This window comes from Macaca nemestrina, chromosome 16 (genome assembly GCF_043159975.1).
Source record: "Macaca nemestrina isolate mMacNem1 chromosome 16, mMacNem.hap1, whole genome shotgun sequence".
Taxonomy (NCBI): Eukaryota; Metazoa; Chordata; class Mammalia; order Primates; family Cercopithecidae; genus Macaca; species Macaca nemestrina.
In genome coordinates this window covers 78,576,469-78,592,035 of record NC_092140.1, presented here as the reverse complement: position 1 = coordinate 78,592,035, position 15,567 = coordinate 78,576,469, and the positions used below count along the sequence as shown (strand labels likewise).

At 34.0% G+C, this 15,567-nt stretch overlaps 1 protein-coding gene across 4 annotated transcripts in view; it reads left to right on the top strand.

Annotated features, from left to right (window-relative positions):
- Window positions 1–15,567, top strand: part of LOC105490695 (RB transcriptional corepressor 1) — a 175,477-nt gene that overhangs the window by 75,867 nt on the left and 84,043 nt on the right. For all 4 annotated transcript variants that reach the window (XM_071081330.1, XM_071081326.1, XM_071081328.1 and 1 more), the window contains 6 exons: window positions 984–1,071; window positions 4,483–4,599; window positions 7,074–7,130; window positions 7,554–7,585; window positions 7,667–7,743; window positions 8,751–8,947. In XM_071081330.1, the coding sequence (XP_070937431.1) occupies window positions 984–1,071; window positions 4,483–4,599; window positions 7,074–7,130; window positions 7,554–7,585; window positions 7,667–7,743; window positions 8,751–8,947 (568 nt within the window). The remainder of the gene's footprint in view (window positions 1–983; window positions 1,072–4,482; window positions 4,600–7,073; window positions 7,131–7,553; window positions 7,586–7,666; window positions 7,744–8,750; window positions 8,948–15,567) is intronic.

Here is a 15,567-nt window from a genome sequence, read left to right as displayed (position 1 = left end):
CAGCCTGGGCAACATGGCGAAACCCCGTCTCTACTAAAAATACAAAAATTAGTCCAGTGTGGTGGTGGGCATCTGTAATCCCAGATAATCAGGAGGCTGAGGCAGGAGAATCGCTTGAACCTGGGAAGTGGAGGTTGCAGTGAGCCAAGATTGCGCCACTGCGCTCCAGCCTGGGCGACAGAGCAAGACTCCTTCTCAAAAAAAAAAAAAAAAAAAAGAAAGAAAGAAAAAAGAAAAAAAAAAGAAAAAGAGAAGAAAGATGAGGAAGGTAAATACTGGTTTACACATGCTTAGCTGAGAACACTGAGCATATTTTACTAAATAATATTTGAGGATCTTTTCAGCCCTAAACAGTCTACAGTTCTTTGCATAATTAAAGTATCCCAAATGTTCAGCTACTCCAAAATTGTAATATTGATATTTACCATATACTGCCCCCTTCATATACACACACATAAAATTATAGAATTAATGAGATCTTAAGAGATTGACTAATTTTATGCTTTGAAAATGGTGACTTTTAAATGTATCCAGGATCTTAGTATCCTTTCTTCTTGAAGGTCTCTGTAAAGAAGAATCATCTGATTCTTTACTTGAGTTGCTAAATATCTTATTGTCTTTAGTTTGAAAATGTTTAACATTTGATTGCAATAATGTTTTCTTAAAACAATACCATTTTGTTGCCAGTTTATATAGTTTCTCCTAAAAATAATGCCACTATTTTATTGATATGTAGTTTTATTAGTAAATAAGTATATCCATTCTATAACTATAAACTTATTGATTGTGAATACATATTTTCTTAAAGATTTAAGTGAAATGTAATTTCTTATAAACCACAGTCTTATCTGAGGGAATGTAAAGACAAGCGGGAGGCAGTGTATTTGAAGACACGTTTAACTTGGGGGATAGAAAACATTTCATTTTTTCCTTTTTTTCTCCCTTCATTGCTTAATACATTTTCCTATTTTTTTCCCCTCTAGGACTGTTATGAACACTATCCAACAATTAATGATGATTTTAAATTCAGCAAGTGATCAACCTTCAGAAAATCTGATTTCCTATTTTAATGTAAGCCATATATGAAACATTATTTATTGTAATATCTTGGCAAAGAAACTTGAAATTAAAAGTTAAAGTACTGGATTCTTTTTAAAGTACTTATCTCCTATCTAACATGTAGTTATCCATAATCTTGTCTTGCTTAGTATTGTTTTATTTATACAGTGTTATTTAAAAAAAAATTTATATTTACCTATTTGCCTTGCTCACCATTCTTCCTTACAACTGATGCCTCACTTCTGAGATCATTGTTTTCGTCTTCAGATATATCCTTTGATAATTACTTTAGTGGTATTAATTTGGGATGAACTTTTTGAGGTTTTGTTTTGTTTTTTGGTTTGAAATTTTCTTTACTCTTATTTTTTTGTGAGATCGCTTTGCTGGATCTTCAATTCCAGGTTGACATTTACTTTTTAGACTCTTATAAGTTTGAAGATAATACATTTCCTGGATCCCATTTTTGCTAATTAAGAAGTCTTATGTCACTCGATCTAACTGTTGTTCCTTTATAGTTAATCTATCTTTTTCTCTCTGGCTACTTTTAAGATCTTTTCTTTGAATGTAGTGTTAGATAGGACTTAACATTCCCCATACCCCTATAATCTTTTTCATCCAATATTTAACCCGTTTTTATTTACAATTCTTACCTGGCCCTGTTAGCATTGTAGTTTGCAACTCCTGATAGACAGTGAGTTTGATATCTGAAGGCATCTGCTACCCTCTCTCCCCTGAAGACAAGGAGAGAGAAAGAGAGAGAATGAAACTATCATCAATGTTGCTTGCTTGCTCCTTCACTCCTTCCTTAAACTCAGATGAGGGTTGGGACCCACTGAAATGCTCATCCTCTAAAATTGGACATAGGGTCAGGAGACTTATTAAAATTTGGCTTATTTCAGCAACTGTGCTTTTTGTACTTGTTAACAATTCATTCATTGCCATAACCTGTCTGTAATTTTGTCATAATCTGTTGTCATCTCTTGCTGTGTTCCCCCAGGAATTAGCAAAGTAATATCTGTCATCATATTCATAATTGTTTTGGCTCAGAATTGATTTTGTTTGTCCAACATGCATAAAGTCACTTTTGTTTATGAGTTATCTATAGCACAAGAATATATGCCAAAACATATGTACCCAGGTACCTAAACCTTTTAGCAAGGGATAATGGAAGAATTTAAAAGAATGATAAGCTCTTTCTTCTTATATCATTTTGAATACTTCCTCCAATATTTGGAGTATGTAGGAGTTCTTTTTTATTTAAAAAAATTCTGCCTCAAAGACTTTTTTTTAAACTTGGAAACTATATGATCTTTATTTATGTTTTTATACAGTTTTTCAACCCTCGCTCCCTTCCTTCCCTCCTCCCTCTAGTAGTGCCTAGTGTCTATTGTTGCCATCTTTATGTCCATGAGTACGCGATATTTAGCTCCCACTTATTAATGAGAACATGCAGTATTTGTTTTTCTTTTTCTGTATTAATTTGTTTAGGATAATGACCTCCAGCTACATCCATGTGGCTGCAAAGGGCATAACTTCGTTCTTTTTTTTAATGACTGTGTAGTACTCCATAGTGTATGAGTACCACATTTTCTTTATACAGTCCACCATTGATGGGCACCTAGGTTGATTCCATGTCTTTCCTATTGTGAATAGCACTCCAGTGGACATATGAGTGCATGTGAAAGACATTTTCTAGAGCTCAATTTAAAGCCTAACTTTTAATGAAGCTTAAAAGCTTAATTATGTAGATGATAAGTTGCATATGTCAAAGTGAACATGTCTTGAAGGTCATTATGTTTTTCCTTTATTTTAATTCTCTATTATTTCAAGTTTCTTAATTTTTAAAATTAATACCATCTTCCCTCCATGTGAAATCTTAGAAGCTATGAACATTTTAACGGACATTTTGGCAACAATTGTTTTATGACAGGAAATGCTTGTTTGTTATATGTTTCTAAGATTTTTGTGCTGTTTTTTTTTTTTTCAGGAATATAGAATTGTTGATATTCTAGATTGTGAAAATGTTGACAGACAATGCACATTAGAATGAAAATTATAATCTTCTTCTTATTTTTTTGAGACAGAGTTTCACTCTGTCGCCTAGGCTGGAGTGAAGTGGCATGATCTTGGCTCACTACAACCTCCACCTCGTGGGTTCAAGTGATTCTTGTGCCTCAGCCTCCCAAGTAGCTGGGATTACAGGAGCCTGCTACCATGTCCAGCTAATTATTGTAATTTTTGTAGAGGTGGTGTTTGACCATGTTTCCCAGGCTGGTCTCAAACTCCAGACCTCTGGTGATCTGCTCATCTCAGTTTCCCAAAGTGCTGGGATTACAGTCATGAGCCACTGTGCCTGGCCATACTCTTAATTTTAGAAATTTTATTTTTGAATGTATATTTTGAATGTATTTTATGTATAAAGGATTAAAAAAATAAATCTTTGTAACTGATGAGAATCATGCTGTGATTACTTTTAATATATCATAATATGAATTATATAATATTATAATACATTATAATATGCATTTTAATACATCATCTTGTGATGTGTTATAATTATTAAAGTTGAATAGCCCCATTCCAAATGATACATGTATGGGAACTTCTTTTGAACAATTTCCCTATCTTGTATTTCTGAAAATGTAATTAAATGATTTAGCTAATTCATAACTCTTTCAAAGCACATTTTAAAATTAGGAAATGGGCCGGGCATGGTGGCTCACACCTGTAATCCCAGCACTTTGGGAGGACGAGGTGGTTGGATCACTTGAAGTCAGGAGTTCGAGACCAGCCTGGCCAACATGGTGAAACCCCATCTCTACTAAAAAGACAAAAACTAGTGAAGCATGGAGGTGCATGCCTATAATCCCAGCTACTTGGGATGCTGAGGCAGGAGAATCACTTGAACTTGGGAGGTGGAGGTTGCAGCGAACCGAGATCGCGCTACTGCACTCCAGCCTGGGCGACAGAGTGAGACTTTGTCTCAAAAAAAAAAAAAAAAAAAAAAAAAAAAAAAAAAAAAAAAAATTAGGAAATGATACCAGCGCAAGCCTTGGTTTTATTTCATTTGCTTTTTTGGAAGCAATATACATCCCAATATAACCCTTAATTGAAGATATTTTATGAGAATGTATGAGGCTCTTTTTGATGGATGGAAAGCTTAACAAATTTGCTCTTCTTTAGCCTAGTGGCAGAAAATTTAGATAATAGGGTTTTTTAGTTGTACTCTAGTATTTTTTGGTCATTAACATCCAATGAAATTATATTGTCTGCTTATGTTCAGTAGTTGTGGTTACCTAGTTATTGTGGAAGCGTTTCCACATTTTTATAAACAATTTTAAAAGTCATATATTATGGAGCAGAAAATATTAATTCTGATTACACAGTATCCTCGACATTGATTTCTGTTTTTACCTCCTAAAGAACTGCACAGTGAATCCAAAAGAAAGCATACTGAAAAGAGTGAAGGATATAGGATACATCTTTAAAGAGAAATTTGCTAAAGCTGTGGGACAGGGATGTGTCGAAATTGGATCACAGGTAACTTGAATTCATTTTAATTAGTGGTACTATAGAGTAATAATGTTAAAAGCAGCATCTTTCCAGTTGGTATAAATACTCTAACAGTATTTGTCTAGTAGTATAAAATACTGGCGGATACTATATCCCTGCTGCCTGTGGATGTTGCTATTTATAGGAAACTGTATGGGAAACTACCTCCCACCCCATTATAAAAGCTATGTAATAAAGGAACACATACCACTTGTAGAAACTTTAGAAAATACAACTAAGAAAAAAATTGAAATCTTTGATATTAAATTTTTGATTTTGCTTTGACTTCTACATGTATGACTGTTCATGTATGCATATCCTAATGTGAATGGGACTATACTATACATGCCATTTCTCAGTGATATTACTGAGTAATATCATTATTATTTCAGGAAATCTAAAGCTAATATAATAGGTAAGAGTATGGGCCATGGAGTTACAGCCCTGGGTTTATATTTGGTTCTACCATTGTCAATCTTGGACATGTCATTTAACTTCTCTGAGAATCAGGTTCTATATTTGCTCTGCTTTTTTGTGTGGCATTAATGAGGATAATATACAAAAATATATTGGAAAACTGTTGTCCACTGTACACATTTATTTCAGTGTAGTGAGGTTATATTTTGATGCCATCAGTGATTTAAACATTGATATTTAATGGTTCTTTTTGATCCTACAGCCATGCGCCACTTAACAGGCATATGTTCTGACAAATGCATCATTAGGCAGTTTTGTTGTGTGAACCTGGTAGAGTGTGTCTATACAAACCAATGTGTTACCATTTGTGTATCTAAACATATCCAAATACAGAAAAGGTACATTAAAGATATAGTATAAAAGATAAACAATGGAACACCTGCACAGAGCACTTACTATGAATGGAGCTTACAGGATTGAAAGTTGCTCTGAATGCGTCAGTGAGTGAATGTGAAGGCCTACAACATTACCTATGACATTACTGTACACTGTCATAGACTTTATAAATACTACACTTAGGCTAAACTAATTTCATAAACATTTTTTCTTCAGTAGTGAATTAACTATAGCTCACCGTAACTTTTTTACTTTATAAATCTTCAGTTTGGAAAAAACTTTTGACTCTTATAATAACACTTAGCTTAAAACACAAACACCTTGTCCAGCTGTACAAAAATATTTTCTTTCTTTATAATCCTTATTCTATATGCTTTTTTTCTATTTACATTTTGTTTTCAATTTCATAAACATTTTTGCCCAAAACAAAGACAAACACACACATTAGCCTAGGCCTACACAGGATCAGGATTAATAATACCACTGTCTTCTGCCTCCAAATTCTGTCCCAACTCTTCAGGGACAATAAAATGCATGGAGCTGTCATCTCCTATGACGATGATGCTATCTTCTGGAATATCTCCTGAAGGAGCTGCCTGAGGTTGTTTTACAATTAACTTTTTTTTTTTTTTTACAAGTAGAAGGAGGATGCTCTAAAATAATGAAAAGTATAGGATAATAAATACATAAACCAATAACATATTCATTATTAAATATTATGTACCATACATAATTGTATGTGCTATACTATGACTGGCAGTGCAATAGGTTTATTTACATCAGCATCATCACAAAGATGTGAGTAATGCACTGCACTACAACATTCCACTAAACAAAAGGAATTTTTCAGCTCTGTTATAATCTTATGGGACCACTGTTATATATGCAGTTAGTTATTGACCAAAAACATTGTTATGCGGTGCATGATCATGTATGAGATTTTTGCTCTTAATTTGGAATGAAATAATATGGTGTGTGTTTATATCTCTAAAATTTGGTTATTCTTTCAAATAATGGGAACCAGTTATTTGGTTAAAACGTCTTGCTCATAAGGTCAGTTTGATCTGATTTTTTCTGTGTCAGTTTTACTAAATTTATGGACAAAGACTGTCCTCTTAATCCTAGACAACCATCTTGAAAATACATGTCCTAGGTCATGAGAAATGTTATAGAAGGCACATAAAGTGCTTAAAATAGTACTGGGCATATAACCTATCTTTAGTATGAATGATATAGACTGAAATGAGTTAAGGAAATTCAGGTACTGGACCTACCCTCTTGTTAATTTACTTGGGAATGTTAATCACCACTTAATACTTAAGTCTTGAGTTTTAGACAAGCTAGCTTTTGTGTTTTCTTGGCGGCCATATTTCTAAGAAGGGTGAGAAGTATGTTTTAAGAAAAGGCTTTTTAAAAAATTAGTAATTGTCAGCTGGGTATAGAAGTGCATGCCTATAATCCCAGCCTCTTGGGAGGCCAAAGCAGGAGGATCTCTTGAGCCCAGGAATGTGAAGGCCAGCCTGGGCAAAATAGTGACACTCCATCTCAAAAAAAAAAAAAAAAAAAAAAAAAAAAAAAAAAAAAAAAAAATTAGTAGTTGTGATTTTCTAAAATAGCAGGCTCTTATTTTTCTTTTTGTTTGTTTGTAGCGATACAAACTTGGAGTTCGCTTGTATTACCGAGTAATGGAATCCATGCTTAAATCAGTAAGTTGAAAATAATATAAAAAAATTTCAGCCGGGCATGGTGGTTCACACCTGTAATCCCAGCACTTTGGGAGGCCGAGGTGGGCAGATCATGAGGTCAAGAGATCGAGACCATCCTGGCCATCTTGGTGAAACCCTGTCTCTACTAAAAGTACAAAAATTAGCTGGGCATGGTGGTACACGTCTGTAGTCCCAGCTACTCGGCAGGCTGAGGCAGGAGAATCACTTGAACCCGGGAGGTGGAGGTTGCAGTGAGCCAAGTTCGTGCCACTACACTCCAGCCTGGCAACAGAGTGAGACACCATCTTAAAAACAAAAAACAAAAAATAAACCAAAAAAAAAAACAACAAAAATTTCAATGCTAACACAAATAAGGTTTCAATTAAACAACTTCTTTTTTTTTTTTTTAATTATCTGTTTCAGGAAGAAGAACGATTATCCATTCAAAATTTTAGGTAAATTTTTTACTTTTAATAAAACAATTTTTTTTTCTTTTTATAAAAGTAAATATCTTATAATCTTTTTTTTTCCTTTAGCAAACTTCTGAATGACAACATTTTTCATATGTCTTTATTGGCGTGTGCTCTTGAGGTTGTAATGGCCACATATAGCAGTAAGTTAAATTTTCATGAATAAACATTTTTGTTCAATTTAAAGTTAAAATGTAGTGTGTTTCTTTGGTGGGAGGAGAGGGATAGTGTGAGGTTAAGGAGAAGGAATGCTTATTTTAGATCACTATATACTGAACAATGTAATTGGTCATTATAAGCCATTTAAGAGGCTTATTTGAATTATTTGAGGCCATCTTGGGGATAATATTTCACTAGGCTCCTCTTCTGAGTATACTGGTATACTGAATTTAGAAAAGGTACATTTTGAAATCCCTCTGAAGACCTGTGAGATTGTAGAGTGCCAAAGGAGTATTCAAGAGTGGCCTCTACTGATATGGAAGCACTGCTATAACCTCCATGCTTATGAAACTAAAGACTGAAGCTGGAACCCACTGGATAAACAGAACAAAGGCCAGTTACAGTGTTTTTAAAAATATAAATGTATATCACTTTGCAAATTATGTTGCAAATGTTAAAAGAAAGTTTTGCTTGCAGAAACAAAAGGAACATTTGTAAAGGATGCAAAACACAGTGAAAGAGGAACTTCTAGTTTCCTTATTAGTAAACAAATAAGGAAAACTGTGAATCCTCATTTATAACCAAGAAATGCATATTTTAAAGATACCATTTTCTGACTAATGAAATTAGCAGGATCTTGAAGAATCTGTCTCTCCTCTTACCAAGGATTAATGAGAATTAAAATAGATATGCTAATAAATGGCTGGTAAGATACTAAACCTGTTTCTGATATAAGTTTAGGGTATTTAAACCTTTGAAAATTTGAGATAAGCTATAAGCCCTTTCTCTAGGAAAAATATAGATGTGCATACACTCAAAATTGGAAGGCTATTTCCTATGAGTCCGTAGACTCCAAAATAAAAAATTCTGCTCTAAATAAAAATCGTTTAACCTTTCTACTGTTTTCTTTGTTTGATAAGACTTTCCAAAAAAATACCTAGCTCAAGGGTTAATATTTCATATCTAAGTTACTTTTTTTTTTCATTTTTAGGAAGTACATCTCAGAATCTTGATTCTGGAACAGATTTGTCTTTCCCATGGATTCTGAATGTGCTTAATTTGAAAGCCTTTGATTTTTACAAAGTGATTGAAAGTTTTATCAAAGCAGAAGGCAACTTGACAAGAGAAATGATAAAACACTTAGAACGATGTGAACATCGAATCATGGAATCCCTTGCATGGCTCTCAGTAAGTAACTAGCTAAATAATTGAAGAAATTCATTCATGTGCATATGGCTAACAAATTATCTGTTAGTGAGAGGTGTTTCTTAACATCTACCTCAAGAACAAATAGGCAATAATGAATAATGTTATTTCAGTCTGTAGCCCAAGAATCAAGTAGAATATTAGAATGGAGCTTTATTCGAGCGCCCTAAACCATCTAATACAGCATAGTGATTTATTTAAGAATAGCTTTTCTTAAAACATGGCACTTTAAAACAAAACAGAATTCTTTTTTTTTATTATTATTATATTTTAAGTTCTAGGGTAAGTTCTAAGTTCTAGGGTGCAGGTTTGTTACATATGTATACCTGTGCCATGTTGGTGTGCTGCACCCATTAGCTCGTCATTTACATTAGGTATATCTCTTAATGCTATCCCTCCCCCCTCCCCCCACCCCACCACAGGCCCCAGTGTATGATGTTCCCCTTCCTGTGTCCAAGTGTTCTTATTGTTCAATTCCCACCTATGAGTGAGAACATGCAGTGTTTGGTTTTCTGTCCTTGCGATAGTTTGCTCAGAATAATGGTTTCCAGCTTCATCCATGTCCCTACAAAGGGCATGAACTCATCCTTTTTTATGGCTGCATAGAATTCCATGGTGTATATGTGCCACATTTTCTTAATCCAGTCTATCATTGATGGACATTTGGGTTGATTCCAAGTCTTTGCTATTGTGAATAGTGTGGCAATAAACATACATGTGCATGTATGTTTATAGCAGCACGATTTATAATCCTTTGGGTATATACCCAATGATGAGATGACTGGGCCAAATGGTATTTCTAGTTATAGATGTTTGAGGAATCGCCACACTGTCTTCCACAATGGTTGAACTAGTTTACAGTCTCACCAACAGTGTAAAAGTGTTCCTATTTCTCCACATCCTCTCCAGCACCTGTTGTTTCCTGACTTTTTAATGATCACCATTCTAACTGGTGTGAGATGGTATCTCACTGGTTTTGATTTGCATTTCTCTCATGGCTAGTGATGGTGAGCATTTTTTTCATGTGTCTGTTGGCTGCATAAATGTCTTCTTTTGAGAAGTGTCTGTTCATATCCTTCACCCACTTTTGGATGGGATTGTTTGATTTTTTTCTTGTAGATTTGTTTAAGTTCTTTGTAGATTCTAGTTATTAGCCCTTTGTCAGATGGGTAGATTGTAAAAATTTTCTCCCATTCTGTAGGTTGCCTGTTCACTCTGATGGTGGTTTCTTTTGCTGTGCAGAAGCTCTTTAGTTTAATTAAATCCCATTTTTCAATTTTGGCTTTTGTTGCCATTGCTTTTGGTGTTTTAGTTATGAAGTCCTTGCCCATGCCTATGTCCTGAATGGTATTGCCTAGGTTTTGTTCTAGGGTTTTTATGGTTTTAGGTCTAACATTTAAGTCTTTAATCCATCTTGAATTAATTTTCGTGTAAGGTGTAAGGAAGGGATCCAGTTTCAGCTTTCTACATATGGCTAGCCAGTTTTCCCAGCACCATTTATTAAATAGGGAATCCTTTCCCCATTTCTTGTTTCTGTCAGGTTTGTCAAAGATCAGATGGTTGTAGATGTGTGGTATTCTTTCTGAGGGCTCTGTTCTAAAACAGAACATAATTCTTTAAAGTATTTAGATAATTTATTTAAAATACAGTCGTCATTATGTTTGAAAATGTAAATGTCTGCTCTTAAATTGTGAGATTATGTTATTTAGATTATTAAAAAGTGCATTTTTTTCTTGTTGAATATAGTAGGATTCATTTTTCCCATTATTAGAGTATAAAAATCTATACTATTGTTCAATTATAGGTATTGGTGTATTGGTTCAATCATTATAGGGGCACAAATTATATTGTCTAGGATTCTCTTTATAGCATTATAACTATTGATAAGGCTTTTGTTTTAATAAAATTGGCAACTTGAGTTTGTGCTCTTCAAATCTGCATAGTTGGATAATACTTTGTGAATCATCAGATTTGTAGATTAATGGTTTCTTTTGAAACTGTGTTGCATGCTAAGTATATATCTTTTAATTTGTATCAGTATATAGAAATGGTAATTAAAAATTAAGACTTTAGGTATGCTATAATCCTAATTTGCACATGTAACCTTAGTTTTAATTTCTTTATGTTTTGAATTTTTAATGACTAAGCAATAGTTTATTTCTTAGTGTTTTCTTGTGTTGCCATATAGACAGTGAATAGAGGAGAGAAGCATGAGAAATTGATAGAAGAATGTTATACTCCTATTATTGAATTTGGTAACTACTTATGGAATGAACTTACACTTGATAAGGAGTACTTAGGAGAAAACTTTCTGAATCTGGGGAATTAAGTGAAAGTAAAAATAAATAAATAGATAAGTAAATAAAATAAGCACATAGAGTACTTTTTAAAGGCTATGTGTCCTCTCCTCCCAGAAATTGATATTGAGATATTACCGTATCATCTGAAAGTGACTATTGTTATTTCTTTTAGAGAGTTAATTTTATTTCTATCAACACATATTTATTGAACATATGCCATATGCCTTGAATTGAGAGAGATATTGTGAGGCTACAAAAAACATAAAGGCTTGGAAAATTGTGTAGGAAGTAATAAAAATTTACTGTTTAAAAATTGCTTGTATGCAAGTCTGTCTAGCTCAATTATTTAGGGCTTCTAAACAATATTCCTTTATTTTTGAAAATTTTTGGAGAAGAAGTGACAAGTCCAAAGTTTGGAAAAGACTATAATTGATTTACAATAGGAGATGTGGAAGTCATAAGCCTCCGAATTTAAATATTAAATGTGGTTCTTTGGCAGATGAAACTATAGAAGACTTTTATTTAGTCATATATTTTTAGTGTTTGAATTTTATGTTACATTTTTAATCATAAAACCCTTGAGTGGTAGTGGGTGGCTTTGTGAAGATAAGTTATGCCACACAAACAGGATGCTGTGTATTTTTTCCTGTGAGAATAATTGACATTATAGAGAAGGGATATGGCTTAGATACATTTGCATTTTCACAGACTTTTTTTTTTATTTGAAATATATATTGAGAAAAGTATATATCTCAAGTGACAGTTTGGTGAATTTGTCACAAATTGAATACATCCATGTAAACAACACCCAGATAAAGACCCAGAGAAAGTCTTTCGATTCTGTGTCACAACAAAAAATTCTCGTTTAAACTGTAGATTGATAGGAACATATTCACACAGAGTTGTTGACTGAGGGAAATTTCAAATGAGGTGTCGCTTACTTCTCTCCTGCCAATAATTTAATGAAAAAAAGAATATCATCTTATTTTTAATGGTTGTGTGGGGAACTGGGTTCAGCATTTTTGCTTGACAGCCTTGAGAAAGAATAAAGAAGGAAAAAGTCCACTTCTGTTTCTTTTCATCCCAGAGAGATTAACGGGCAATATGAGTGTAAGATGCTGGAAAAGTCTGTTGAGAAACCTAGTGAAATCTCATTCTCTGAAAATTTGGGGGATTACAGGTGCTTTAGAATGCATCATGCCTAAGGGTTAGATGAAATGACCTCCAGGTGTTTGACCCTATTAAATCTGTTAAGAGGCTTATAATGCCAGCAGGTGATGAAATGAAATTTGGATGCCTTAGTTTCAGTATTTTCAGAATTTATCATATTTTTTCAATAAATGTTTATAAATCAAAATACATCAGGTGCTTTATTCTCTATATGGTCTCTCTTTCCTGGACTCTTCTGGACTCTTCCTACTGATCTCTCATTTGCTACCTTGAGGACTTTCTCTCACAGCAGCCAGAGAAATCTGCTCATAATGTAAATCTCATCATGCTAACTCCTCCGGTAAAAATCTCCTGTGGAGGACACATTCCTCTGGTAATGTTGGAAGAAAACCCTACCATATGACTCTCTGCAAAAAAAAGACCACGATACTACCTGTTTGGAATACAAATAGTAATTGACTGAAATTACTGGACAGGAAGAACAGACTCTAGTTGAGAAAGAGAAGAGGGGAGCTGGGAGCCTGAGGAGAAGGCTTTTAGTCTAGGGCTAAGTGCAGTAGGTATAGGGAAGGACAGTATGGTAGGGCAGGAATGTCAGTGGGAAAACTATGGGTCTCTTTACCAGGGAAACTGCAAAGTTGAAGCTGGGGAAACCTTGGCCACTGAAGAGAGTGGAAGAATCCTGCAAGGGAAAGAGCCAAGAAAGGGTACCCAGATTCTGTCTGAAATCTGAATAGTTCCTGTGTATAACAGACTCAGAGCAGCCAAATGAAGGGCAGAGGATCTGAACTGAGACTGGAGTTGCTGCCCAATAAACAGAACAGTTCAAGTTAAGCAAAGATAATTGCTTCTTGTAACAAACAACAAAACCATGCTCATTTTAGAAAAATAGCAGAATTTCGGATCTTCACAATTTAACATTTATGATATTCAGGATACAATTCTAAAATTATCCAGCATAGAAAGAAGGTCAAAGGAATCAAATGCAGGTTTATAGAACAGGAGCTTTAGACCAGGTGTGTGGTGCACACCTGTAATCCCAGTATTTTGGGAGGCTAAGGTGGGAGGATCATTTGAGCCCAGAAGTTCAAGACCAGCCTGGGCAACAAAGCAAGACCCCATCTCTTAAAAAAAAATAGCTAGGTGTGGTGGCATGTACCTGTGGTCCTAGGTACTTGGGAAGCTGAGGCAGGAGGATCACCTAAGCTCGGGAAGTCAAGGCCGCAGGGAGCCATGATTGTGCTTCTGCACTCTAACCTGGGCAACACGAGACTCTGTCTCAAAAACATAAAACCAAAAAAACTAGAATGGGAGCTTTAAGTTAACTGTGGTCAGGCATTGCTAAATGATGGGGATACATTCTAAGAAATACTTCATTTAGGCTATTTTGTCATTGTGTGAACATCATAGAGTATGCTTACACAAACCTATGTGGTATAGCCTACTACACATCAGGGTAGGAATAGCCTGTTGCTTCTAGGCTACAGACCTGTATGGTATTTTTTTTTATTATTATTAAATCTCCGCTCTTGAGTATGTCTTTTTAATATTCAATGTGGTAAAATTGAAGGATGTAGAAAGTTACATACCAAGGTATGATAGTTGTCTTGAGGAAAAATACTTATTTTATTGGTTGAGTTGTGAACTGAACCACTCTTTTCATGAAACACATGTGTTACTTGTAAGACTGATGAGCAATTGTGTTTATTCTTGCTTGGGTATGTGGTAGATTCTTGCAAATGAACAAAGTGAGCCTGTCACTTCAAAGAAAACAAAGAAAACTGACAGTAAAGGTTGCCAATGATAAATTTTGTGTTTTCAAGTAAAAATTAGAATTTTAGAAACTTGTATCTACCACTGAAAGCTTGGCAGAGTCCTAATATTATAAAAGACTTTTCTGATGAAATAGGTGGTCATGTCAATGAATGTGATTTCTAAAATATTGTATACAGAGATTTGTAAACATGTAGAAGAAGTAGATAATTCAGTGAACCAGTATTTCCAAATGACCAAATGCATCATTATAAAATCATTCATCGGTAAGAGATTCATTAAAAGTTCAAGATAAACCAATGGATTTTAAGGTCTGAAAATACGAAAAATTTGTTTCTGTTCATTGTGATTGTTTCCAATTCCACCCTGCAGCTAACCTTTAAGAAACTGTGACTTGTTGAGTTTTGGTGTAGTGTCAGAAAACAATAACCATAGTTATCTGAAAAGGCTATTAAAATACTCCTCCTCTTTCCATATGAGGCCAGATTTTTCTTTGTATACTTCAACCTAAACAGCATATTGCAACAAAGTAAATGTAGAAGCAGATATGAAAATTCAGCTCTTTTTTATTATGTCAAATAGTAAAGACATTCAGAAGATCATAAAACAGTGCTATTGTTCTATCTTTTTTGTTTTGTAGAATATGGTTATTTTTCATTTAAAAATTATTTATGTTAACATAATGGGTTTATTGTTTAAGATAAATATTTTTAAATTTTCTCAAGTTTTTTTGAGCCCTCAACATCCTTTAACGTAAAAAAGCTATTAGCTACTTTATGCTTCCTAATGGAAGAATATATAACCACCTTGAACACATGATGTTGAAAGAAGCCAGTCACAGAAAACCAAATATTGTCTAAATTCATTTATATGAAATGTCCACAAGAGGCAATTCAGTAGAGATAGGAAGTAGATTATTGGTTGCTTAAGGCTGGTGGGGAGGACTAGGTGTTTCGAGGATGATGGCTAGAGAGTATGGTGTTTCTTTTTGAGATAATGAAAATGTTGTGAAATTGACTCATTATTATAGTCAATTTTACAACATTTTTATCATCTCTGTGAATACACTAAAAACTATTGAATTGTACACATTAAATGGGTGAATTGTGTAGGATGTAATTTTTAAAAATTTCTCAGTTTTAATTAAATTTTAACTAAATTAAGATTTAACTACTAACAAAGTAAATATTAATAGATTTAACTCACACAAACAAAAGCTTTTGGGATCCTTAGTAATTTTAAGAGTATAAAAGAGTTTTGAGTCCAAAAAGTTTGAGAACCCTTGCCTGTATTCTCTTCCCCATTCAGACTCGTCTTTCACTCACACAACCATGTTTGTTTTTGCCTGTCCCTGAGTCT